Below are 24258 nucleotides of genomic sequence, written 5' to 3'. Positions count from 1 at the left end.
GTGTCACACACACACTCAACGGCTTAACACCAGTTTGACTCATCCGTGTTCTGTAAATACAGAGGCCATGTGTTGGTGTGTGTGTGTGTGTGTGTGTGTGTGTGTGTGTGTGTGTGTGTGTGTGTGTGTGTGTGTGTGTGTTTAGCCTCCTGGTTCAAAGGGTGTATATCATATTATAAATGGCCAGGCCAATGTTGTTCCATACGAGACTACTAATATGCGTCTGCCTGAAGAATCACTGCTTTAAATTTACTAAACATTTTTGAGAGCTTTTATCAATACTACGCATCTATAGATAGAAACAACTGATAAATATTTGATCTAAGAGGTGTTTACAGATACATCCAAATAGTTTAGTCTCCAGACTAACATCGAATTAAATTAGCTATTCAAAACATTTAATAAACTGAACTGCAACATAAACAACTAAACTTCTTCACATTCTGTCCTTGAAATTGTTGCACTCCAATGCAACACAGTAATGTTTATGTTTGATGCATTTCTGTAAAGAAAACCAAGTTAAGTAAAGCATGCAACCTGTTAATAAGTGATACACCTCATATAACACACCATGTGTGTAAGTCAATGATAAACGTCCTGTCCTCTGGTCATAAATCAGTTAAACATTAAAGAATGGAAAAACACCAGGACACTGTAGACTTACTGGCGTTGAATGGGGCTACTTTCACTTTTTTATGTCATTTTACTGAATTTAAGGTCTTTTTAACGAATGTATATTTTAAAAGGAGACATGAACCAGACTACTTCTATCATACTTCTTTCCTACATGCTCTTTTACACAAAAAGGTTTGTGTACTTTTTTTTTTTTTCCATTTTCTGGGAATCTGGCTGAGTGGATTATTAGCAGACAGCGCTGCAGCAGTGTTTCTTAATCTTCACCCGGTTTCTGGAAGGTCTCGATGTGACAAGTAGCCTGTTTCCCAAAACAGCCACCGAGGCAATCCCCTTACTTTTAGCTTTCTTATTTAGTAATAATTCAAGAGCTGGAGATGAAGAAAGAAGATACATACATACACACATATATACACACACACGCACACACACACACACACACATATATATATATATATATATATATATATATATATATATATATATATATATATATATATATATATATATATACACACACATATATATATATATATATATATATATATATATATATATATATATATATATATATATATATATATATATATATATATGTACTTAAATACCACCTTTTATCAGAGTATATAGAAAGCCTCGGGCCACTGCTATAGTTTGACTGAATCTTTTGAGTGAATCAGACTAAACGCTCAGCGTGGTGTTCCGCTGATCGACAGTTGGTGGCGGTATAACGCAAAACGCGGATTACTGCCTCCACAAAGACAGAGAAGAAGACAACTGTTTTTTTTTAGTTGTTTTTTTTTACTTCTTTCCAAATGTTTTACAAGTGAAAGACACTCGACATGGTTCTGGTGAGTCCAACTTTCTTTTGTTGACAAGATATATTTTAAAAATAATGTTCTGCTTTTGATTCCAATGAATTAGTCCCAGGCCACCTTTCCTTGCTCCAGGCATACCTAATTAGCAGGACCAGGTGTGTTAATCCAATTAAGCGTTTCTCAGGTGAAACATGTCGTGCACCGTTGGGCCAGTGCTCGGCCCACTGTTAAAAGCTACTTACAGTGAGTGTGCGTGAGTTTTAATACGTGGGAGTTTGCGTCTCACCAGAGGTCCATAAACTCAAAGGGGTTATTTCTGTCCATTTTTTTTTAACAGAAAAAGAGTCCTGAGTGTGTCGCCGCCTGGTGGCCACATGTGGGAAATACACTGTGAGCCAAGAGAGAGAGAGAAAGAGGGAGAGAGAAAGGAGAGAGAGAGTGAAGGCACACGGAGCTCAGAGCATGTCGCCTCCTGTTGCTGCGCCTCACTGTGGGATCTGCTGTCGACCTTTCAGCCCGTTCACATGAGCGGAGAAAGCTTTTTCCACGCGTGTCCTCGCTATGCTCGAGCTGGAGGTTTGGCGGAGTGAGCCAGCACAGCGTCCGCTCTAGTCTGGAGGGGGAAACCTGGCTTGTGATTAAGGACATTTTTGTTTTTTGTTTTTTTTGACACAACTTGGCAGACTTGGCATTTGCTGCTGCCGGAGCTGTTTGTTTGTAGGGAAAGTGTGAAACAAGTGTCAGGAAGAGAGCAGCAGATGTTTTTGGTGGAAATGCGGCCGTCTGAAGTATGAGAGCAGCAGCGAGGCACCGGCGGCCCTTCCAGCGGTTCTGCTGCTGTGGAGTCGGGCTGGTCGCTGTCATTTGGCTCGCACAGGTCATCCAGGCACCAGGTGAGACCTTAATATAGACACGCACACGCACTGCACGCGCCTGCTGGCGTGCACAATCATGATTGTCCTATGCACATTCTTTGATTCACATTGGACAATTGGTATTGCATCAATATTAAGGAAAACATAATCCACAAAACATCCCCCACGTACGAATAAGTATAGATCACAGTTGATTTGAGATGCATTTATAGACATTTATAGACATTTGAGATGCATTTATAGATGCATTTATAACTGTGTTTGGAATACAGCTATAAAGAGCCCACATTTCAGATAAAAACATAAGGGACTAATCAGAAGGAAATAGTAAAAGACATTTTAATCCAATTTATTACAAAACAGATCTATATAACTATTATTTTCTCAATAAAGAAATTACTCTTAGAAATGTAATTATAAACATGTGCTGCTTTCTCCATCAAAAACTAGCAGAGTTAAAATAGACATTATTCTTACATTTGATTGCCTGAAGAATGATCACTGTCCAGCATTGTGCCATTTTTAAGGCCACATATTGTTTAAGTAACGTGTCAGACAGCTGAATTACTGTTCTAAATATTTAAATCCCAGTTTAGTAGTTTCCAACATGTTCTGCTCACCGTCTCTGTCCCTCTGGCCGTGATCTACTCCCCTTAACAATGCAGGAAGGTGACAGTTTGTTGATTACATAAAGCAAACAGAGATTGTGGCATGTTTAAATCCAATCACTGGGGATCAGTTCAGTTATGGGTTATTGCAGATTGACTCTGGTTATTAAATCCTAATCTCAGCAAAATACGATGCATCTCTTCATAGACTGCCTGCCCTTTTTTAATTTCTGCCGTGTCCCAGGTTGTCGCTAAGAATGTGTTTTTCATTTGCCCAAATAAATTGTTGTTAACTGTAGATAATTTATTAGTACATTTATTGTATTTGTCTTGCATTGTTTACAGTTCCTGTCATTTGAAATGTTAAAATCAACTTCTATAACATCGGTATCCGTAAATGGCTAAAGCGAGGTTCTTTGTTAGATTTTACAATGTCTCGTTTTGCAGCAGTGCACCGAAAGGCAATCTCCCCCCTAGCTCATTATCCTCTCATCACCTTTGCTGATGTTGTCACACTCTGTCTCTCTCTCTCCCTCTCTCTCTCTCTCACACACTTTCTCACTCATCAGCAGCTTCAGCACTAACAGCGTCATTCTTTTTAATCCTGTGTGCATTATAACGTTATGAATGAGTGAACTTTGTTTCAGCGGTGAAAACAGGAGTGTTTGATTTACATTTAGGTTCCACCCTAGTGTTGCAGCCAGTGTCCTGGTGAATGAGCCGTGTCATTAATATTTATACTTCACCTTTAAATTATGAGTGTGCCAACAACCAGAAGAGTTTTTTTGAACTGAGATCAAGGCCGCTCAACTCAAACCGTATAAAAGCAAGGGGCAAGACCTGTGGTCTGCTGTTTGTAATGGCCACACTCTTGCAATGCATTGCATGGAAAATATCGCACATACTGTAGCATCCTAAATACCACTGCTAGTCGAACCATTTATGGACGTGCTAGTCCAACAGTCTGTATCAATATCGGTCTAATTGTGACCCGAAATATTGGATTTGTAATCCGAAAAATAATTTACAATAAGCTACCACCTTTTAGTGAAAAATGTACGTATTATGAGGCCATTGGGAAGGGAACGGTGTCCTGGAAAAACAATTATGCAGCAGCAGCAAATATCACTTGAAGCAATTAATGAATTCAACAAATTTCTTTGTCGAAGACGACCAACGACTATCCATGTTTGCAAACGCAGGGAATTGATTCGCAACTTCACATTTCAAGCGTCACTAGACAACATAAAAAGAGAGTTGTCCCTCGTCTGCACAAGCAAGTGGTGGATTCCTTTCCAAACATTTATAAATCACAGCAGCAGTGCGTCTAACAGCTGACACATAATGATCCCCTGTGTGTCCCATGTTATGTCTGAAAACACTGAACAGACTTAAGTTTAGTGTTGATTGAAAAGGTTTCATAGTTGCGTTGCTCACACAAAACTTTTCCACTATGGCAAAAATGACTCTCTTTTCAACAGTTGAGCAGATATTGAACCTGCAATAAATAATGGTTTTGGGTCACTTGGGGGCTGCTAAAATATACTAACATTATCTTTTAAAGTTGAAATAGCTGTCGTGTATATAAACTGTTGCTAATGTACGCATCCAACAAAGCAACATTTAGAATAGCATCTTCTAGAGTCGTGTTTTTTTTCTTCCTGATGATGCAGTTTAATAATCGCTCTCTCTTTAGCTGCTCTCTGTCACGACGGGAGACAAAGGTTGAAGAGTCGAGACTGAACTTAAAATGGAAAACAAAGAAAGAGTTAAGGGATACTTCTATAGGATTCACATGCTTGTTCTCATGTGATGTATTTGTAATACAACCTGTTTATCATAGTCACTTATTGTGGAATTAGAATATTTCTGACTTTGGCACTTCTCAAATGGGCATCCACCCAGTAAGATAACACCCTCTGTTTTTCAACAAACACCAAATTCAAATGGCACCAGAATAATTTAGGAAATTGGTTACATGAAAGTTGTATTGTTTAGAGAAGAAATGAATTATTATTGGATCTCTATTTACGCAATTGTACTAGTATTGGTAAAGTAAAATCAAGCCATATTAGCTGTTTCCAAAACGGAAATTGTCACAAATTAATTGAGAACCTTACAAAGTAGGAAGTAGATCCTACATACGGTCAGATATTTATAGAACCGTGGTTTAGCTCCCATTTAAGACCAAATCAAATTTTCATCCGCTCTCTGACTGAAACATGACACTTAATAAATATTCCATCTGAATGTCTGACTGGAGGACTGCAGTGTTATCTACGTGGAAATGGAACACAGTGTTGGACTAAAATTCAAATATTATTTTTGATAAAGTAATATCCATAGACTCCAGTTTCAGAGGCAGCAAATGCGTATCTGCATTGCCACTATTGAGGATTTTATGGTCCGAGACATTTACTAACAGACTGCGGACCTGTCCTGTGGAGGCAGTGTTTGGGGTAAGACCTCAGGAAGCCGGTCTTTCCAGTCGATGTGTTATTGACGGGATCAAATGTCTTGTTTCTGCTAAAGGAGGCAACACTGGTTTGTCCTCCCTGAAGGGAGCAGATGATGGTGTGTGTCTTCAGACATTCATGCTTTAAATGAGTCTTCTAGGCCTCGTAAATATTGAATGGGTGCTGTACAGTGATTTACAGCAAAGACACCATTTGATGTGTTCATCATGCGTTGCAATAACTCCTGCATTTTGAATTATTCATGCCTAAGACAAAACAAAATCATGAATGAATGTCCCAATGTAAGCATTTGTCTTGGAGGTTCCCCACAGTCTGCATAGTTGTGTAGAGAGAGGAATTATGAATGATTGTATTTACATGTACTATGCTGCACTCAATCAACATGTTTATGTTCAGGCATGTGACACCAGGATTAAGATATTTCTCCACATTTCTGTAACCTCTTTCCAGGATATATTTACATTTCAGACCTTGAGCAGACAGTCTTATCTGGAAGAACAATCACAGTTACAGTAAAGTTGGCTTAAACACCATGGATCACCAAGATGTTAAGCAACTTTAATGCAAGGGTCAGAGTGAAGACGCGCTGTGAGGTTGTGCTCTTTATGTCCATTTTTAAAAAAAATGGCAGAGGTAGGGTGTCTCTATGCACTTTTATGAAATCAAACCTTAGTAGGTGTTTAGACTGTCATCTACAAATATCGTTGTTGATCAAGATGAGAGAAGCCAAGAACTGGGATGCTCACCACCTCCGCTAAACACTGTCTAGCGTTAGCAACACCAGAACTCCAGAGATAAAAAAAAGGCTTAATAAGGAAGCAATAGAGTCAAACTTTCAGAATGACAATCATCTGGGAGACGCTTATCACATTTAGATTGAATTTACGAATGCAAGCATGAAGACTAAATACTTGAAAGTACTTTTAAAAAGTGCAAGACACAAGATTGGGAGCATTTCTTAACAGCTCTTAACATGACTCATGAGCTTCTCTGATGCTAACGGCGCTAAAGGTACAAGTTAAGGCAGAGTACTGTTAGAGCTGGGTTTACCTGAAGAGACACCAGAGCGTAGGTACTGTACTTCAGCAACAACGTTGTCGATGCTGTGGCAGCGTTGTCATTTGCAACCGCCATATGAGTGCAGAGCCATGGCTGTGAGCTCGCTCACATGCACAAAAACAAAACCAAGCAGAGAAGCTACGATTACAACACACAAAGAGGAAGTGCACCATAAGTATTTGCTCAGGTAAAAACATCACTAGTACATAGCAAAGAGTTCTTTGCCGCCATATTAATACTCTGAATGTCATACACAGGTCCTATCTATTGGTCATTTCATAGACTTTAGACCAGAGCCAAATGTGATTCATAACTTCAATAAGGTTTTTTGTTCGTTAACAATCCAAAACTTTCAATTACAATGAAACGGTAAAAACCCTGCAAAACTTCACGTGAGAAGCTGTAACCAGAGAATGTGTCATTATTATAAAATTAATCAGATTTTCTATCATTTACCTAATCAACTGACCATTTGAGCAGTTGTCTGTGTTTGTAATTTACATGTTTGATAAGATTGTCATAAGTTAATAGAATCAGAATCTGTAAAGAAAAAATAATAATACTAGAATCGGCATCCAGTTTGTATCCATCCTATTTCCAGCTCTCCGTTTTCTAATGAGACGATGTGGTTTAGGTGTGAGAGATTTCTCTCAGTTAAGGTGGGAAAATGGTGCAGAGCCATCTGCGGCAGAAACCCATTTGAATTTCATACGAGTGGAGCTCCTCTTGATGCCTCAACATGAAAGCCTTCACGCCTGCTCTCAGCCATGACCACTGCCCTCGTGAAACGGCCTCATTGAGCTGTAAGGTACAAAGGGACTCTACAACGCCAGGCAATCACAAAAATACTTCAGACACAGACCCCATGCTGCCTTCGAAATAAAAGGACAGTTTGTAGTACACAGCGTAATAATAACCGACTCACTATCTTCTCTGCAGTAGTGGAAAGGTCTCTGTGGGTGGTGGAGGAAATCTCTCCTCGTTTTCCCGTAGGAGAGATGAGACGGATATATCTGTGGGGAGTTCCTCGCCTGTCGGCGTAGTAAAAACTGAAAGCCACACAGAGAATAGCTATCTATGAAATGCAGTGCTGAAATACACGCCATAAAGATTTCAGTGCTGATGGCTTGGGACAGCTGACAGCAGCAGGGAATGAATTACTGAACGTGCTGCTATCTACGAGAGCCAGAAACATGAAACCACAGTCTGTTTAGTTGTCGTTTGACAAGAATAGAACTCTGGAGACAATTACTGAGACATGGATACTTTGTTTATAATACTTCAGTCAGAGGTCCTTTGACAAAATAGTTGAGTTCTGTGATTGCAAACGGCTACTGGCCGTTTGCAATCACAAACTAATTCTTTGATTAGTTCAACAAAAAAGTATTTTGATGGACAATTATAGTTTTTTAACCAGTTACCAAAGCAAAAAACAATAATGAAACTTTAATTTTCTCACTTGAGGATTTGCTGCTTTTGGGAGTTTATACTTTTGATCGGACAAAAGTAAACGCAACCCTGGACTCTTGAAATTGGATGATATTTTTTAATGTTTTTATGTTTTATTAGTACTATAACTTATTGAATCGATTAATCTTTTGTGAAATAGTGAAAATTGACCATCAGTTTACTAAATCCAAATTTGATGTCTTGTTTTGTCTGAGAAATTCCTATATTTTGCGCTTGAAAAATGAATACCAAAATAATTGCAGATCATTTTTCTTATCAACCGATGGTTTCAGCTCTACATTTTACTGACGATACAATTAAGCAAACTGAAGAATAGCTAATAATGAAAACCAGTCTATCCTGACATCACAGCACAGAGGGGTAGTGAGGTTGTTTTCGCACTAAAACGACGCCGCTGTTTTGTAACAGAGACGGAGTCTTCTGGGTTTCGGCCAGGCGTGAATGGTGGGCAGCTGCAATGGACTCGTCGGCTGTTGCAGGAGAAGTCCGACAACCAGAGCGAGGATCAGCCTCGAGCAGGTGAGTCATGCTTTTTTTACCTGAATAAATCTGCAATACGTCTGTAACGCTTCTCATTCAGTGTAGGTGGACGATTGGTTGTAACATCCTCTCTCACAGTGTGGGAAGAAATGTATATACCGGTATTGTGATAATTCACATTTTCTCAACATTAAGAAAACTCTGAAAACCAGACAGGAATGTCTGTTTTTTTTCTGATGATCGATTTCTGATTCTGCTGGTTGTAGTTTGTGGTGCTGTTAAACTGCATTATTGCATTACACACTATAAATATAACAATTGTTGAAAAATAATTATTAAAATAATAGAAACACCTTAAATACATAATATAAATACTGATACAATACATAATATTATCATAGTACCCATGCCCAAATGTGGCAAGAGTGTTTACAGTATTTTGGAATTGCAGACAAGACCATGATGGCTGCATGGTTCACGCTGCTTAAGGACTGAATTTGGACTCGTCGTGTTTTGAAAATCTCGGGACTCCAAAGAGGTTTAGCGACGTTAACGTGTGCATGTGTGTGTGGGGTATGTAGTAGGTAAACAAGAAAGCCGGCTTATACCAGAGACTTCTGCCTCTCCCCTGCAGGTGAACTGAAAGGTCACGCGGCATTGTGTCAGTTGTCAGGAGTGTGTAGTCGATGTTGAGCTGACAGACGGAGAGGAGGCTGCAAGAGTGAAAGTCAGATTAGATTTTGGAAGGTAGTCTGTCTTCAGCAGGCGCCAGGTTGCCTTCCATTGCTCTCTGAAGAGTTTGCACAATTTCAGACGGCTCCTTATTATCGCTGAGACAGGCAGCCAATCAGCGGCCATAATGAGACTTCTGCTTCTGTGGTTCCCAGGCTGATTTGCTCGCTGGCTGACATGAGCCGCATTCATCAAAGCTGACATTGTTATTATTAAAAATTTAGATCGGAGAGGAAATCTCTTTATTGTTGTGTGAGGAGAATTGCCGGGATAAAATAAAAAACAAACAGCTGCACAATGAAATATTTTTAACCTTACTGACAATTCTGTATCTTCACATCATTTGAATTTTACTCTTTGGTGGAGCTAATTTTAGGCTGTCAGTCACAATGTTGTATTGTAAGCCGACTGCACTTTCATTGTATTCTCTGACGTATATGCAAATCCAGGTTTGCTATTAACATACCATGTAAATTACCTGTTCAGAGCCAACCCCTGAAAACAACCTTAAATATACTCTGCCTTAGAGGGTGTGCAACCTGAAACAAACCTGCACACAATTAATGACGTTTACCTTTTTAAAAATCTATATGTGAAACATAAGACGACTGTGTGAGGAATAAATCCTCGAGATTTCATGCACTTTTAAAATATTCTGTTTGCCACAGCAGTTGGGGAAAGATCGTCATGTCAGGGCATCCAAATTTCTTTGTAAAATATTTGCATAATGTACATCCTGCACTGGCTATTCTTCCGTATGAAAGGTTTGACTTAGAAATCGCTTTACTAAATAGTACAAACAATTGTTTGTATATTTTAGAATTGTAGACTTGACTTTCTGCATTTTATCACCAAACCATGAATCTCTATGCCTTCATCTTTTTTTCTCTTGTATCATGATGGTAAAAATATTCCACGGCTCAGTGGCCTCGCAAGTTTTTCATTGGTTGTGTATTTCAAGAGCTGACGTTTGAGTGGTGCACGAACACGGACTCTGTGACAATTTGTCTGGCCCTTGTAATAAATTCAGGTGATTTATTTTTTTTCTTCTTCCCACCCTTGAGACAGAAAATGAGACTCGGTGTCTCCCTGTACCAGTGCTCCATTTGTCCTATTCAGCTATTTGTGTTTTGCTTCCCAATAACACACTTAACCTTTTATTGAGTTCCTGGCTGCAAACGGACCTCCTTCATTATCTCTTCCAAAGACACAGGCGTACCGCAGGTGGATGCTTCGCTGTAGTAATACACTGGAGACAAGCGGGTGAACAAAGGGCTGCACAGGTAGTCTCAGACACACCAGCGAGCGCGGCTCCAGGCTCAGGTTGCCGCCCACTTCCTCAGCAGGCCGCCTGACAGTGATTGCATAATCTGTAGTGTGATTAAAAAGCCTGCCCTGGACCTCGGGGGGGATATTATCTTAGGGATTGCACAGTAACGTCCAGCCTCAGGCTGTCTTTCTCTCTTTTCATCCCTCCGCTGCTTAACGAGATGGAGACGATGTGACCCGCCTTCAGCTGACGGGCGTCGGAGACCGTTGTTGCTAGGCAACATTATGCTAAATGTTGAAACCCGGACAATTCTGTCTTTCAAGCATTAAAAGTCCAAAGGACTAAAAATAGACCGTGAGGAGAGGGGTTGGGAGTGAATATAAATTATGTAAATTAGGTAAATGGCTCATGCTGTGTGTGTGTGTGTGTGTGTGTGTGTGTGTGTGTGTCGTCGAGGCTTGTTGTTGTGTTTATTTTGGCAAGCGGCAGTCGGCTGAGAATAGCATTTTTCCACAGCCGTGTTTTAGGGGTTTTTGGGAAAGAGAAGAGAAGCTGGCAGATCATATTACAGAAATTGTCTTCAAATGGTCTCTGCCTTTTTATCAGGGCAGTCAGCTTATGGATTCCACACAAAGCAAATGTCTATTCACTATTGGAAAGTTTACATCAGACTCTGTTCTCTCTTTTTCACTCTCTGTCCACAATAAGGCAGAGTGAAAGGCTCGTCACAAAACTCCTCATAAAAGTCTTGATGGTCACTAAAGAGAAGATATTTAGCCGCTTCCTCTGACTTCACGTGTCATCTCCTCACCCAACAATTTGATGGATGGATGATGTGTGATCACCTCCCGCCACCCAGTGTAACACGGTGTTTCGTGTTTGTATTGATAGGCGAGGTAGTTGGTGCGGTTTGAAGCCCCGCTGTCGTTTCATCACGGTCTCATTTAAACTGCCTCAAAGGAAAGCAAATCAAAGAACAAATGCATAATTTAATTTACATTAAACACCTGGATGAAATGTTTATTTTTTGATTCCTCATAAAAAATGCAGTCTTGTTGCAGAGGCGTGTGTGTGTCTGTGTGTGTGTGTGTGTGTGTGTGTGTGCGTGTGTGAGAGAGTGCGAGTGTTCCATAACATCGGTTTGGTTGATGCATGGTGCGTCGATGCCGTAGCTTGACTCCAGGCCGCCCTGCAGACCCCCAGATCGATAACATCACACTGCGCCGCCCACCGCCTCTTCATTCAGCTTCACTGAAGCAGCTGGCTGCTCCTCACATCAGCACTGCTTTCCCTGAGTGGAGATTTTACTTCTGGTCTTCTAAAGAATTTGCTCTTGACCTTTTTATACGTGGAGAAATAATCTGCTGCACAGGCTCTGTTGATCTGCACTCGTATAAAATACACACATAAGAAAGAATCTGTACTCTGTGAAGCACCGAGCAACTATAACATATATGCATCATGAAGAGATTTTCACTTTTTTATAACTTTTTTTTTTTTTTTTTTGCTACTAAGACTTGAGACAAATTCAAAAGGACACCAAACTAAGCTAGTATGAGTAATGCCTTGCTTAAGTTTGAAATGGGCAACAGGGTTTTATTATTGCTATAAATGCTGTGGTGGATTCAACTAAAAGCTAATAAACCTTTTATATAGCAGAGTCAGACACTCAGTTTGTTAGTTTAATAGCAGATGCATTAGCGGTACATTTACACGTTGCTTCTTGACAAACAGTGTCTCGTTTTAACATGTGCCTCCTGGCTTTTATAATGCTGTGAAGTTAATATTTAAAATAGTTGTTCAATGTCCTTTTTTTCTTCCATAACAGACTTGTTTTTGTTATTCTTCACTGTCTGTGTTGCTTTATAGTCAGCATAATATGTACATGTTAATAAGTATACAATAAGTAAAGCTATCATTACGTCTTCTATCTCAACAGAATGACTGCACAAAAATTCATTCATTGATCTTGACTACAAAAAGAAGAAAACATCCAGTGCTGTCTTGGCCTGCTTTGTTAACTGTTGGGCAGCATTTCATGTAAATATAATTTAACCTCAATACATACGTAACTCACCATTAGTATATGTGCACACAGTTGATAGTACTGTATATATCATGACGTTTCTTTCCAGTGGGAGAAATTGTATTTCATTCATTTTTGTGAAGGTAAAGTCTAACAATTTATTGTGGATGAACCTCCTGTTATCTTTCTAATTCAGAGCTCCATCTTTCAAGAGTGGACCACTTGCCCATTGTTCTGTACATCGTCGAATTAGTTTTGGCGTGGCTTTAATCCTCAGGGGCACCCATAGTCCAACCTTCAGCACCTCAAACTAACTAATTTAGAAAAACAGTATTTTCCAAAACGTTATCCTTGAGTTTAGTCTCCTAACACAGCCTCTTATTAATGACAGTTTGTCACTTCCCAAGTAACCTTGACGCTGACTATGAAAGTGTTTCTTCTGCTGAAGTGTGAAAAAATCATCACACAACCTCAATATTGTGTGAAATTAAGTGATCTGTTTTTGATGAATGGAGTTTGAACTTAACTGTACACACTTACAAATAGACTAAATTATAAATGAAACGCCTTTTTATTGATTGACAGCTTTGATCAGGGATTGAACCGGTTTATTAAAGCTCGTTTTATAGCAGCAGTTTGTGCAATAAATGTGCGAAGGTTAAAGAAATGCATGGAACTCATTATGCTTGAGGATGATCAGTTTTCGGAGCACTGCAGCTTGTGATGGAATGAATCAAAGATATGCGAGCTGTGCTGTGACGGACAGAACTGGATCAGAGGTGAAAGAGCTGTGGGAGCGTTTTATGATTCTGGCTTCAGAAAGAAACCAAGCACAGAGAAGTGACGTGCAAAGGTCTGAGTGCAGAGGTTCTTGTGTTGTCAGAATAACAGCACATCAATGCAGCTCGACCTTTTGATTACCAAACTCCTGACATCATCAAGCCGATGGCACATCTGGCTTAAATCCCAGATTTGGGAAGTTGCAGATGTGCAATCATCTTGAACCCGGGCGATTCAATTTTTGGTGTTGTGAAATCACGCCATCAGAGCTTCGGCAAGAAACATTCCTGTCCATCAGCCTCCAGTAAACTAGTAAGCTGAGACATGCTGTGCATCTCTGTGCTGATTCTGCCCCCTCCCGCACTCACGCAGACCTCTCCTGAGGGTTTGTAAGGGAAAATGCATATTTTTAGACATTACAGGCAAGAGCGGCTGTCACTTCTCTTTTTTTCCATTTTTCATAAACCCTAACCATGGGAAACAAATATTCACCTCCCCCTTTCTCACTGTTCAGGCAATTGCCTTTGGCTTCCTACTGCCACCCATCCAAAAAAAAAAGAAGAAAGGCTGCCCCCAGGGAGAGTGTCGCCATAGCAACTGCCTTCACCAGAGCAACTCCTCAAAGCATCCATCTGAGGTGCATGTTGCAGCCCTCGGTTTCTACCGACAGAATAACCTGAGAGTTTATGTTTCGGGGGTAAAAAGGAGACTGGAAGGCTTCCAGGGCTGTTGGACGGGAAGAAGGTGAAGGAAACAAAGCCACAGAGAGAGCACAGATGTCCAGCAGCTGATCAGCCCGACAGGCCGCTGGAGAAGACACATGCTGTGCAGCTTCTCTCGTTCCTGTTGTGCGATAAGATGACAAAGTTTCCATGCTAAGCCTCTCGATGGTTTAGCAGACGAGCCCTGCCCTGCAGTAACAGCTGGCACAGAGAAAATAGGCTTTGTCCTCTAAGAAAGAAGAAAACAAACACACTTCCAATCTTCATAAAAACTCACTTCTTCTCTGGTCCTTGAACATGATTCACAAGAAGCATTTTATGACACAACAAGCATGCAGGCAGGCGGTGCTGCACTCTGGCACAGAGTGTAAACATCACTGCACAAACATTTACATTTTCTCACTGAACATAGCTAAATTACTGTCCCCTCCTTGGGCCAATATGGCCGCCTCCTCTCACTCTCTGACACTTGAGTGTCAAAGATCAAATCTCATATCCCCGATCACAAGGGACCCTCTCTTAATCCATGGTCTGTTCAGTTTCCATGCATGGTGACGGCTGCACTGTGCTTATTGTGTGCTCGCCGACCCACTGTTGTCTCACAGAGCAGAAGAGCTATTAATAGCTCCATGCTCCCCGGTAGTTTGGATTCAACCGGCTCGGCTGGAGTTGTGAATTGGAGCTGTACCACCCTCGCGAGGCTTTCTTTTGAAATGTCAAGGGAATAGAGGGAAGCTATAGGCTAGGAAGCTATGAACAGTTTTCATTTTTTTCTCTTCTAAACTCAAGAAAGGGCAGGAAACAGCTGCCAGTTTCACTTCCTGTCTCACTCGTCAGTACAAGATGTTATCGAGGGTTGTACCGCATCTGCAAGAAACGTGGTTTTAAAAGGAAGACACACAGGAAGATGACACGCATTTAAAATCTTGACTTCTGTTCATAATATATTTGCGTTCATTTGAAAAATGAATGAATGAATGGATATAATTAAATGTGATAATAATAGAACATTTAGTTTTGTAATTGTACATCAAAAGTCAGATGGAAGTTGGTTAAATCATTTCATTTGGTGAAACTATCCCATAAGGCAGAGCACAATTAGTAAGTTATGTCATTTATTCTCAATTTATGGTGAACATTTTGTATTCCTCTGTCAAGTACAAATCAAGCCTCAAGGTCAAAAGACAGTTATGAGTTAAATCATCATTACATCACAGTTTTTGCTGAATAGTTTTCAAAATAGCATTTTTGCTTTTTGAGTGGAAAAGAAATCGGCGTAGAAAAAAAGTGTGTGGGTGGTAAAATAACTATGTATATATCATATCTATCCCTCCACAGCCATCCACGAGTTTCCAGAGGACATCTTTACCAAGGAGCAGAGGAAGAAGGGGGCTGTGTGTCTGCATGCACTTTGTGTGAGTGTCACACAAAATCTAAAATCTGCAGAAGCCAACGTCTTACAAACCAGCATAACTAATGTATTTTATAAAAAGAATTGATATGCATGTGCATCTCCACTGTCTTGTCTGTGCTGTCCAGGCCATCTACATGTTCTACGCTCTGGCGATCGTCTGTGACGACTACTTTGTTCCTTCCCTTGAGAAAATATCTGAGGTGAGAAAATAGAACCAACTTGCCATTGGATATAATTTCCTTCGTTTATTTTTTTTCGCATTGTATTCTGAACTTTCGAAAAAAAATTCTACATTTTTATATGTTTCAGAACCTGCAGCTCAGTGAAGATGTGGCTGGGGCAACATTTATGGCGGCAGGCAGCTCTGCTCCAGAGCTTTTTACCTCTCTCATCGGTGAGTCGCTCAGCCAATCACGACCAAATACCAGATGTGGCAGTTTTCAGAAAGCGTGGCAAAATTTACTTGTTCTTAACATTTAAACGCATTAAAACTTCGCAGTGCCAAAACCATCCAGGAGATGTCAGCAGAGTTTAATTAATACACTTTAAAGTGATTTTTCTTATTTAGTATTTTCTTTAGACGTGTTTCCGTGAATAATAATACAAAATACAAAATTAAAATCAGGAGATGAAACTGACTAAGAGGATTTTATCTAACCTAAACTCAAAACAGAGCCAGATACCAAATACACAGGTTTAATTTCCTCTCCTCCCGTCTCGATGTTGTCCACCCGCAGGTGTTTTTATCACCAAGGGAGACGTTGGAGTCGGCACGATAGTCGGCTCGGCTGTCTTCAACATCCTGGTCATCATCGGGCTGAGTGGGATCTTTGCAGGCCAGGTAAGACAAACATATCCAATATCTTGCACACAGTTGATCCTGAGTGAAGGAACACTGATGTTTATAACTTTCCTCCACAGACAGTGGTTTTGACGTGGTGGTCGCTCTTCAGAGATTCCTCCTACTACATCCTCTCTGTACTGGCTCTCATCATGGTGAGATTAGCTGGTTGGGGCTTTGGAGTCAAAATATTCAGTTATTGTGTGTAAATATTCTCATTTATGATTTGAAGAATCAATTTTTCCCTTCTTTAGGTTATCTACGATGCCACAGTTGTCTGGTGAGTCCACATACCTTGAGTTCTGTGTGTGTGTGTGTATATATATATATATATATATATATATATATATATATATATATATATATATATATATATATATATATATATATATATATATATATATATATATATAAAAATATATATAAAATGTTTTCCAAGGAGCTACCTGCTGTTTTTAACAGCAGGTATCCGTTTTAATGCCGACACAAATCTGCAAATTCATCTTGGCCCCCTGACGCTCTGATTGGTGTCAACAACCTTAAAATGCCTGTTATTACAATCAGGATGATTCAGGTGTCAACGAGTTTAACAATCAGCGATGGTGGAACACGTTAACTCAATGTGGTTCCTGATTCGTACTCGACAATGATGAAAACACCTGAATATGTATTTTGAGTCGGCCCATTTCAGAATCAGCGGAGACGAGGAACAAGTAATTTAAAAATCTGCAAAAATGAATTGTGGGAGGTTACTGTCATCACACTTGTGATCAGTTATGTGGAGCTTAGCTGTTAGATGCATTTATTTTGTGTTGCTTTTCCTTCCTAACAGGCTAATTGGCTGATGTTGATGCCTTCTTAGTTTCCTGTCTTAAATATTTGACTCTGACCCTCAAGAAGGCCACATGTCGAAGCTATATTGTTCTATATCCTGACTTTATCTATCCTAGAAAACATGTTGACGTTTTGACCTTTCCCTTTTGAGTGCCATTTGGAGGCAGGTGAAGTTGTGCTAGAAGACTTCACTCTCTACTGAATGTTTTTCATCAGTCAACCTGAGGCCTTTAATAAAAAGAAGAAAAAAAAGTCCCTCTACTGTGTATGTGTCAGAGGTTTTAATGAAAGAGCAGATTTATTCATGGCTTTAATGTGAGCTGTTGGCATGGCTCATCAGTGATATATGGCAGGCAGTTTATTGAATCGTACTGTTCCAAGCCAACCTGGCGTATTTCACCTCACCACTGTCCTTCTGGATATACGTTGTAAGATTTGTATCCCAGCTCATTTTGCCAAATCACTGCATGCTCCCAATCTGATGAGTGTGCACATGTGTAGCCGAGGCCATCTATGTCTATCCAGGCTTAGTGGACCAGCTGCAGCTGGGCAACAAAGGTCGATGTATTTTACACAGTTGTGTTGTGAAGTATTTCTCTACAACATTTCTTGTTGTTGACCACATGAGCAAGGATCAAAGTTATAGTTCAGAAAAAAAAGGTTCTGATTTTTAATCGTTTAGCATTAAAACAAACTCAAATAATCTGCTTCATCATGACTGTGGTTTGATTAGATATTACTTAAAAAGTGTTTTTATTATTTTAACAATTAATTTGTTTCTTTTATAAAAAAATACAAGAAATGCTCCATAATTTAGATCATAAATATTAAATTATATTTTAATTTGTGTGGTTTTAAAACATTACAGACAACCTTGCCTTTACAACATTATTAATGAAAGACTGAAGGTTACCTTACTATATTATCTGGGGATTTTTAAGTTTACTTACAGTGCAAACATCGGACTAATACAAATATCTGACTTGCTGTGCAGGTGGGAGTCGCTGCTCCTGATGACTATGTACGGGATCTACATTATAATCATGAAGTAAGTTTACCTGAAGTCTAAACCGTCTTCATCTCCCCACACTTGTCTGAAGGACAAATAATGGTTACAGTATATATATGAATATAGGCAAACAAAAGGTTTGTTTGGTTGTAGGTTCAACTCCCAGCTTCGGGCGTTTGCGACGCAGCAGTTCATGAGCTCCGGGCCGTGCTGCCTCGGATCAGAGAATCACAGAGACGACAAGATGGGAGAGGATGCCTCTGCTTGCAATACCTCCATGGTGCTTCTCAACAAAGGTCTGCATAGTCTTCTCATCTTCACTCATAGATTTATAAAAAGTTATTAGTCATGTGTTTGATCTCTTCAACTACTCTTTCTCAGGCCAAGCCCATGGTCAGGAGTCTCCTCCAGTCATCATGGTGGATGAGCTCTTTATCCATAACCCCCACAAACTGTCCTTCTCTGACGCTGGCCTGCGCATCATGATTACCCCCCACTTCTCTCCCCGCACCAGGCTCTCCATGGCAGGACGCATGCTCATCTGTGAGGTAAGTGACACACTGGTAACGCACATAACACACTTTCCTCTGAGCTCTAAAACGAAAACAAACTTCCTGTTCTGCTCTCATAGAGACAGAGGCTGGTCCAGAGTTCAAAGAATCAGCGGGATGGCGAGGCCGGCCCGAGGTCACGAGGGGGATCTACCAGTAACAGCCTGAAGAGGACGGGCTCTTGCAGTCTGGAGAACGGGGACAGGAAACCTGGTGTGGGAGTCGCAGAGCCAGGAGACAAGTTGGGAGACAAGCCAGGAGTCGAGGTGGGCCAGACAGAGGAAGAGGAGGACGACTATGGGATTTTTAGCCCTGTGCGCATACCAGGTGAGGAAGATCCTGCACTGACTGTTGACCGCCATGAAGTGCAAGGAGGTTTCACCAGTTTTTTATTTGTTATTTAGTTTTTGATATTGTAGCTAATGATGTTGACAGAGGTCCTTGCAATTCTTGCTGTGTTGACTATCGTGGGCCCTCCTGACTGACTTCCTGCTCCTCACAGGTGGCTGCTGTGCGCGGGTGAAGTGGTTGATCAAGTGGCCTCTGGGCCTCCTGCTTTACTGCACTGTGCCTAACTGTATTCTGCCACGCTGGCACCGCTGGTTCATGGTGACCTTTGTGGCCTCCACCCTGTGGATCGCTATCTTCTCCTACCTCATGGTGTGGATGGTAAGACCATGACATTCAAAATTAACTGGACCAAATCTGCACACAAATTACCATTAGGATCTTTGTTAACTGTGCAGGTATTTGTTAGTTATTTTGAGATTCAGATTGATATATTTCATTTTTTATTAACCCCTGATGATAAAAAAGTATGTGAAAAAACAACAAATCAACTATTTATTAGAACAATTTTCATTCAATAAAAAAAACAACAGTACTGTAGAATGAAGAAATCCTTAAAATGTAATGCCGTTTTAAATTAAACTGATACACACTCGAAAACATGGAATTATCTGGCTAAGTCCTTTCTTTTCAAGTCCCGGCATAGAGACAAGCCAAGCCAGAGCTCTCGCTGCTGTTTTGTATGTCAGAGCGCAATCAATGAGGGGCCCGGGCCAAAAGGGCAGAGCGGAGGCCTCTAGAGGCTGCATTACGCGAGGGCTTACAGCCCGCCACTAACAGAGAGGTGGAGCTTCTGAGTGTGCGACAGGAATTGTGCTGCGTTGAGCCCTTCGCTCACTGCAGGATGAGTCGCCGGCTCGTGTTATTGAGGGCAGCTCTACCGTCGGTCTCTAATTCAACAATACAGTGATGGTTAACGTCATACTTTGAACTCTTTACATAATATATATCTATACATTGGTATGCATATCAATTACAAAACAGGTCAGTCGAAAGGTTTCACAGGAGAGACTTTAAAAGGCTCCTTCTTTGTATACTTAACCCTGGGTGTGTCTTTATCTTTCCATCAGGTCACTATCATCAGTTTCACACTCGACATCCCAGACTACATCATGGGTATAACCTTCCTGGCAGCAGGGACCAGTGTGCCAGACTGCATGGCAAGTCTGATTGTAGCTCGACAAGGTAAAAAAGCCTCGCAAACCTCGTTATGCTGAATCTCCAAGTACTATTCTCTCTTTGTGGTGCAAGTGCTTCAACTCAGCGTTTCTGTCACTTGTCCCATCTCTTTTTAGGCATGGGGGACATGGCGGTGTCTAACTCCATAGGCAGCAATATCTTTGACATCCTGCTGGGTTTGGGTTTCCCCTGGGCTTTGCGTACCCTTGTGGTGGAGCACGGATCATCAGTATGCATACACTTCATCTCCCTACAATACCAATCTCCTTTTCCTTCTGTCTGTGATTCACTGGTGTCTGCATGTGTTTGAGAGGGCGATCAAAACCAAAACTTTGGGTTCTCTCGTCTGCTAAATAGTCGTAAAGTTGTGACATTTGCATTTTTCCCTCCATAGGTCACCATAAATAATAAAGGACTTGTCTATTCTGTCGTCCTGCTGCTGGCGTCCGTGTTTCTGACGGTGAGTTTGTGTGTATATATATATATATATATATATATATATATATATATATATATATATATATAAACACACACACACACACACACACCTCCCTCAAATATTGACATTGGGACTGTATTTTAAAAGCCAGTCAGGCTAATTGGGTGCTGTGGATGCATTCTTAGTTTCCTGTCTTAAATATTTGACCCTTATGACTACATGCCCACTCTTACATTTCTCCAAAACAGAATGAATGTTTTGACAATAACTCTACCTGCCTGATAATAAATCATGTGGTGACTCATACATACTCATTGTAGAAAACAAAAATGTGTTGGTGAATGTGTTTGGCTCTTCCTAACCACTGCCTCTCTGCTTTCAGGTGATGTGTGTCCATCTGAACCACTGGAGGCTGGATCGCAGGCTGGGGCTGGGTCTGTTGTTCCTCTACGCCATCTTCCTGCTCTGCTCCATCTTCTTCGGGCAGATGTGAGGCCTTACGGTCAAAAGTCAACCCTGTCAGACGACATGATGAGTATCTACCATACGTCCTCTTTCCTGAAGCCAAAAAAGAGTGACAGCAGTGTTGTGTTCCTTGTGAGAGTTTCTGTGCACCTCTATTTGCAATACTGTACACGTGCAACTACACAACACACACTAAAGTCTTTTATCAATCGCACAATGTTATTCTCCCTGTTGTGCAGTGCTGCGTTTTTAAAGTATCAAATTTGGTGACTTAGCAAAATATTGAATGACATGGCAGATGGAAGTAGCAGGCTTGTGGGCCTTTTGAATAACAATCTGAAACAGGAAGGGACGCCAACGTGTCATCACTATCATTAAAGCTAATCCATTCAAATGTTAGATACACAGTGATTTGAAAAAGAGTCCTGCTGTCACTGCAGCTCTTCACCATTTTAAATGTATTTTCATATTTTTTATTTTCATGATCATAGGCTTATTAATCAGTTGATTTCTTCAACAACACAGCAATCGAATGTTATTTATTATAGGAAGTATAGACCCATTGGTTTCTGTTGGTGAGGAGCGTTCAGTAGTGTGTCTCCTGCAACAGTAATCAAACAGTTTGAGAACTTATAAAGCTGCACTTGTGATTGACAGTTGGGGAAACGAGACACTTCCCAATACAAATCCTACTGGACTACAGTACAGAACGAATTAACCAGGATGTGTAACAAAAAGCTGAAATCCATAGTTGCTTGTGGTAAAACTGGATATTGTCTTAATTTGCAGAAACAAACAAAGTTTCCTCAATAATTGAAGCAATACGCTGAGTTGTGTTCAATATGTAGAGCCATCTCGACAGCTTGAGGTCAAAGGTTAAACACCTTTTCTCTGCACTTTTCACAGACGTTAACAAATGGTACTTTAATCTGCCATGTCATGCTTGGACCTATTTTTTTTTAAGGTAAAACAATATTTAGCAGATTCAAATTGGCCTTAGATTTGAACACCCTTGAATGTTTTGAATGTATGTGTACAATGAAGTGTGGAGATATTTACATGCATTCAAATGTAGCAGGCGGCACTGAATTACAGCAAAGAACCTCTGAACAGATGGTGAGGTACTTTACTCCTACAATAAAGAACACCATGTATGTGTCAGTAGACCTTTAGAATTTAAACATGGATATGAAAATGCACATTATTGTGATAATATTTTGACGATTTTGCCTAACTTACTTATAAGCAAGTATTGGTACAGCTCAATGTACGTAAAGAGATTAATTTAGTATTACAGTATTTTTAGAGTTCTTATTACTATGAAATCTAATATATAATGTCTGAGTGTCACAATCTTTGATGACATGAGTGCAGGTTAGTTGTAATACGTCACTTTTAGGTACGACAATCAATGTTTGTTTGTTTCTTGTACATTTTATGAGATTATTTAACTTTGGTGGAACATTTTTACTCTATGAAGCGGCACATTACATACTCACACATACTGTATTTGTTTGTATGCGGTATGGCAAATAATGCTGTATATTCTATATTTGTATATACCTGCTGCACCTGTGTCCTTTTTCTAAGATAATTAGGAAAGCCCAACAATTTGGACACATTAAGATAATTTGATGAATTCACGACTAAATGTTCCACCAAAGGGAACTGGGCCATTTTTATTTATTTTTTTTCCAAATGGCTGTATTACTATTAGTAGTAGTAGTTGTAGTATCATAATTGTCTACCTGACAACACTTTTTACTGTTTGTAAATGTTGAATAATTGACATAGTTTTACAATAATGAATGTCCAACAGAGACTAGTTTTGTGATGTTTTTGATATTTTTAAAAGAAAATACATAATGTAAGCCTACTTGTGAATTATTGTAATGGGATGAATGCATATTTTGTCAAATTATTTAGTGGAATTTTAAGACTGTTATATCATACTAGCACTTGTTATGAATTCAATTGCAGTTGTCTTAAGATCTTTTATTTCAGTATTGATTCATTGGCAACCTTAATTCATGCTAGGGAAGACACCGGAAAGGAAGCTCCTGTTTACAGGTTTAAATTGCATTAAAAATAACTAAATTATTTCAGAAATGTTTTAAAGAAGGCTAGAATAGAATAAATGCCACTTAGTTTAAATGATCCTAAGTATTCATCCCTTTTCTTCCTAAATTGTCATCTTCAGCTACCGTTTAAAAAGTATAGTTGCTTTTAAACACATTTCATCATGTTTTAATGTCATGCCAAGAGGTTTTGTACTAGATGATTCTTAATGAGGTTTTAGTGCAATGCATGTACTGTCAAAATGCCAAAAGAAACGTGATAATTATCCGATAAATGCCTGTATCCCAAACATAAAAACTACACTTTGACACTTGCAGGTAACTTGTTACAATGCCTACTGCTTGTCCAGGAAAAAGGAAAAGGCTGAAACTATTAGTTGTGTAATTGTTTAGTTGATCAGTAGAAAATAAACCAACAACTAATCTGTTCATTGGTAAATTGTATAAATCTTTGTTCATGCAAAAACTGTAATTTGCAGCTTCTCAAATATGAGGACTTGCTCTTTTAGAAAGGCTGAAATGATGTTCCTTGCTCTTAATTTAGCATTGTGTTGCATTTGTGAGAGAATGCCGTTCTCACCATCTTCATCCCTGTTACACTTCCACTACCATCTTTAACTATTGTGTTTTTCCAGGAGATGATTTACAGCAGCTTGTGGTGCCAATTTGTGCTTTCACTCAGCTGTCAGTAGTCTTTTCTGTAAACTTATGTATTAGGATGTAATAATAATAATCTCAATACCCATGTCATTGCTATTGAGAGACACAACAGCACCAAAGCAAACAGTTGAACTCCAGTACTCAAAGAATGTTCTTTCTTCTGCTGTGACGTTAGGAGGTAGTGGCTGTTTAGAGTTGAAATGCTGTGTTGCTTAGAGGTCGTATTGGATCATAGAAGACTGTTGTACCTTGAGACCAATAAATAACGTGCAATAACAATACATCTTTCACCTGTTTTCTGTAGGTCGCAGTGAAAGTGAATGTATGGAGCGGCCTGAAGCTGAACGATTAGAAAAAGAATGTTGTTTTGTCTGACTGACCTCTGACCTCATAGCCACTTGTTACCGGTTCCTGGTCAACTCGTGTTGGTATAGATCCACACAAAAAAAATCACATAACTTCTATATTTTACTATGAAAATAGAAATTGT

General features: G+C 39.8%; 1 protein-coding gene across 1 annotated transcript; it reads left to right on the top strand.

The window, feature by feature from the left end:
- Positions 1-1893: 1893 nt before the first annotated feature.
- LOC137802813 (sodium/potassium/calcium exchanger 3-like) lies at positions 1894-24033 on the top strand. The gene is made up of 17 exons (XM_068600954.1): positions 1894-2344; positions 8349-8459; positions 15289-15365; positions 15490-15564; positions 15674-15758; positions 16102-16205; positions 16286-16360; positions 16460-16485; positions 18034-18087; positions 18202-18344; positions 18430-18596; positions 18680-18926; positions 19102-19268; positions 20018-20132; positions 20243-20355; positions 20521-20586; positions 20948-24033. The coding sequence occupies exons 1-17, from the start codon at positions 2242-2244 to the stop codon at positions 21056-21058; spliced, it is 1839 nt and encodes a 612-aa protein (XP_068457055.1). The 5' UTR covers positions 1894-2241; the 3' UTR covers positions 21059-24033.
- The last annotated feature ends 225 nt before the right edge of the window (positions 24034-24258 follow it).

This window comes from Clinocottus analis, unplaced genomic scaffold, assembly GCF_023055335.1.
Source record: "Clinocottus analis isolate CAN_PGR_092001 unplaced genomic scaffold, fCliAna1.0.p SCAF_5, whole genome shotgun sequence".
Taxonomy (NCBI): Eukaryota; Metazoa; Chordata; class Actinopteri; order Perciformes; family Cottidae; genus Clinocottus; species Clinocottus analis.
This window is presented reverse-complemented; position numbering and strand designations above follow the sequence as displayed.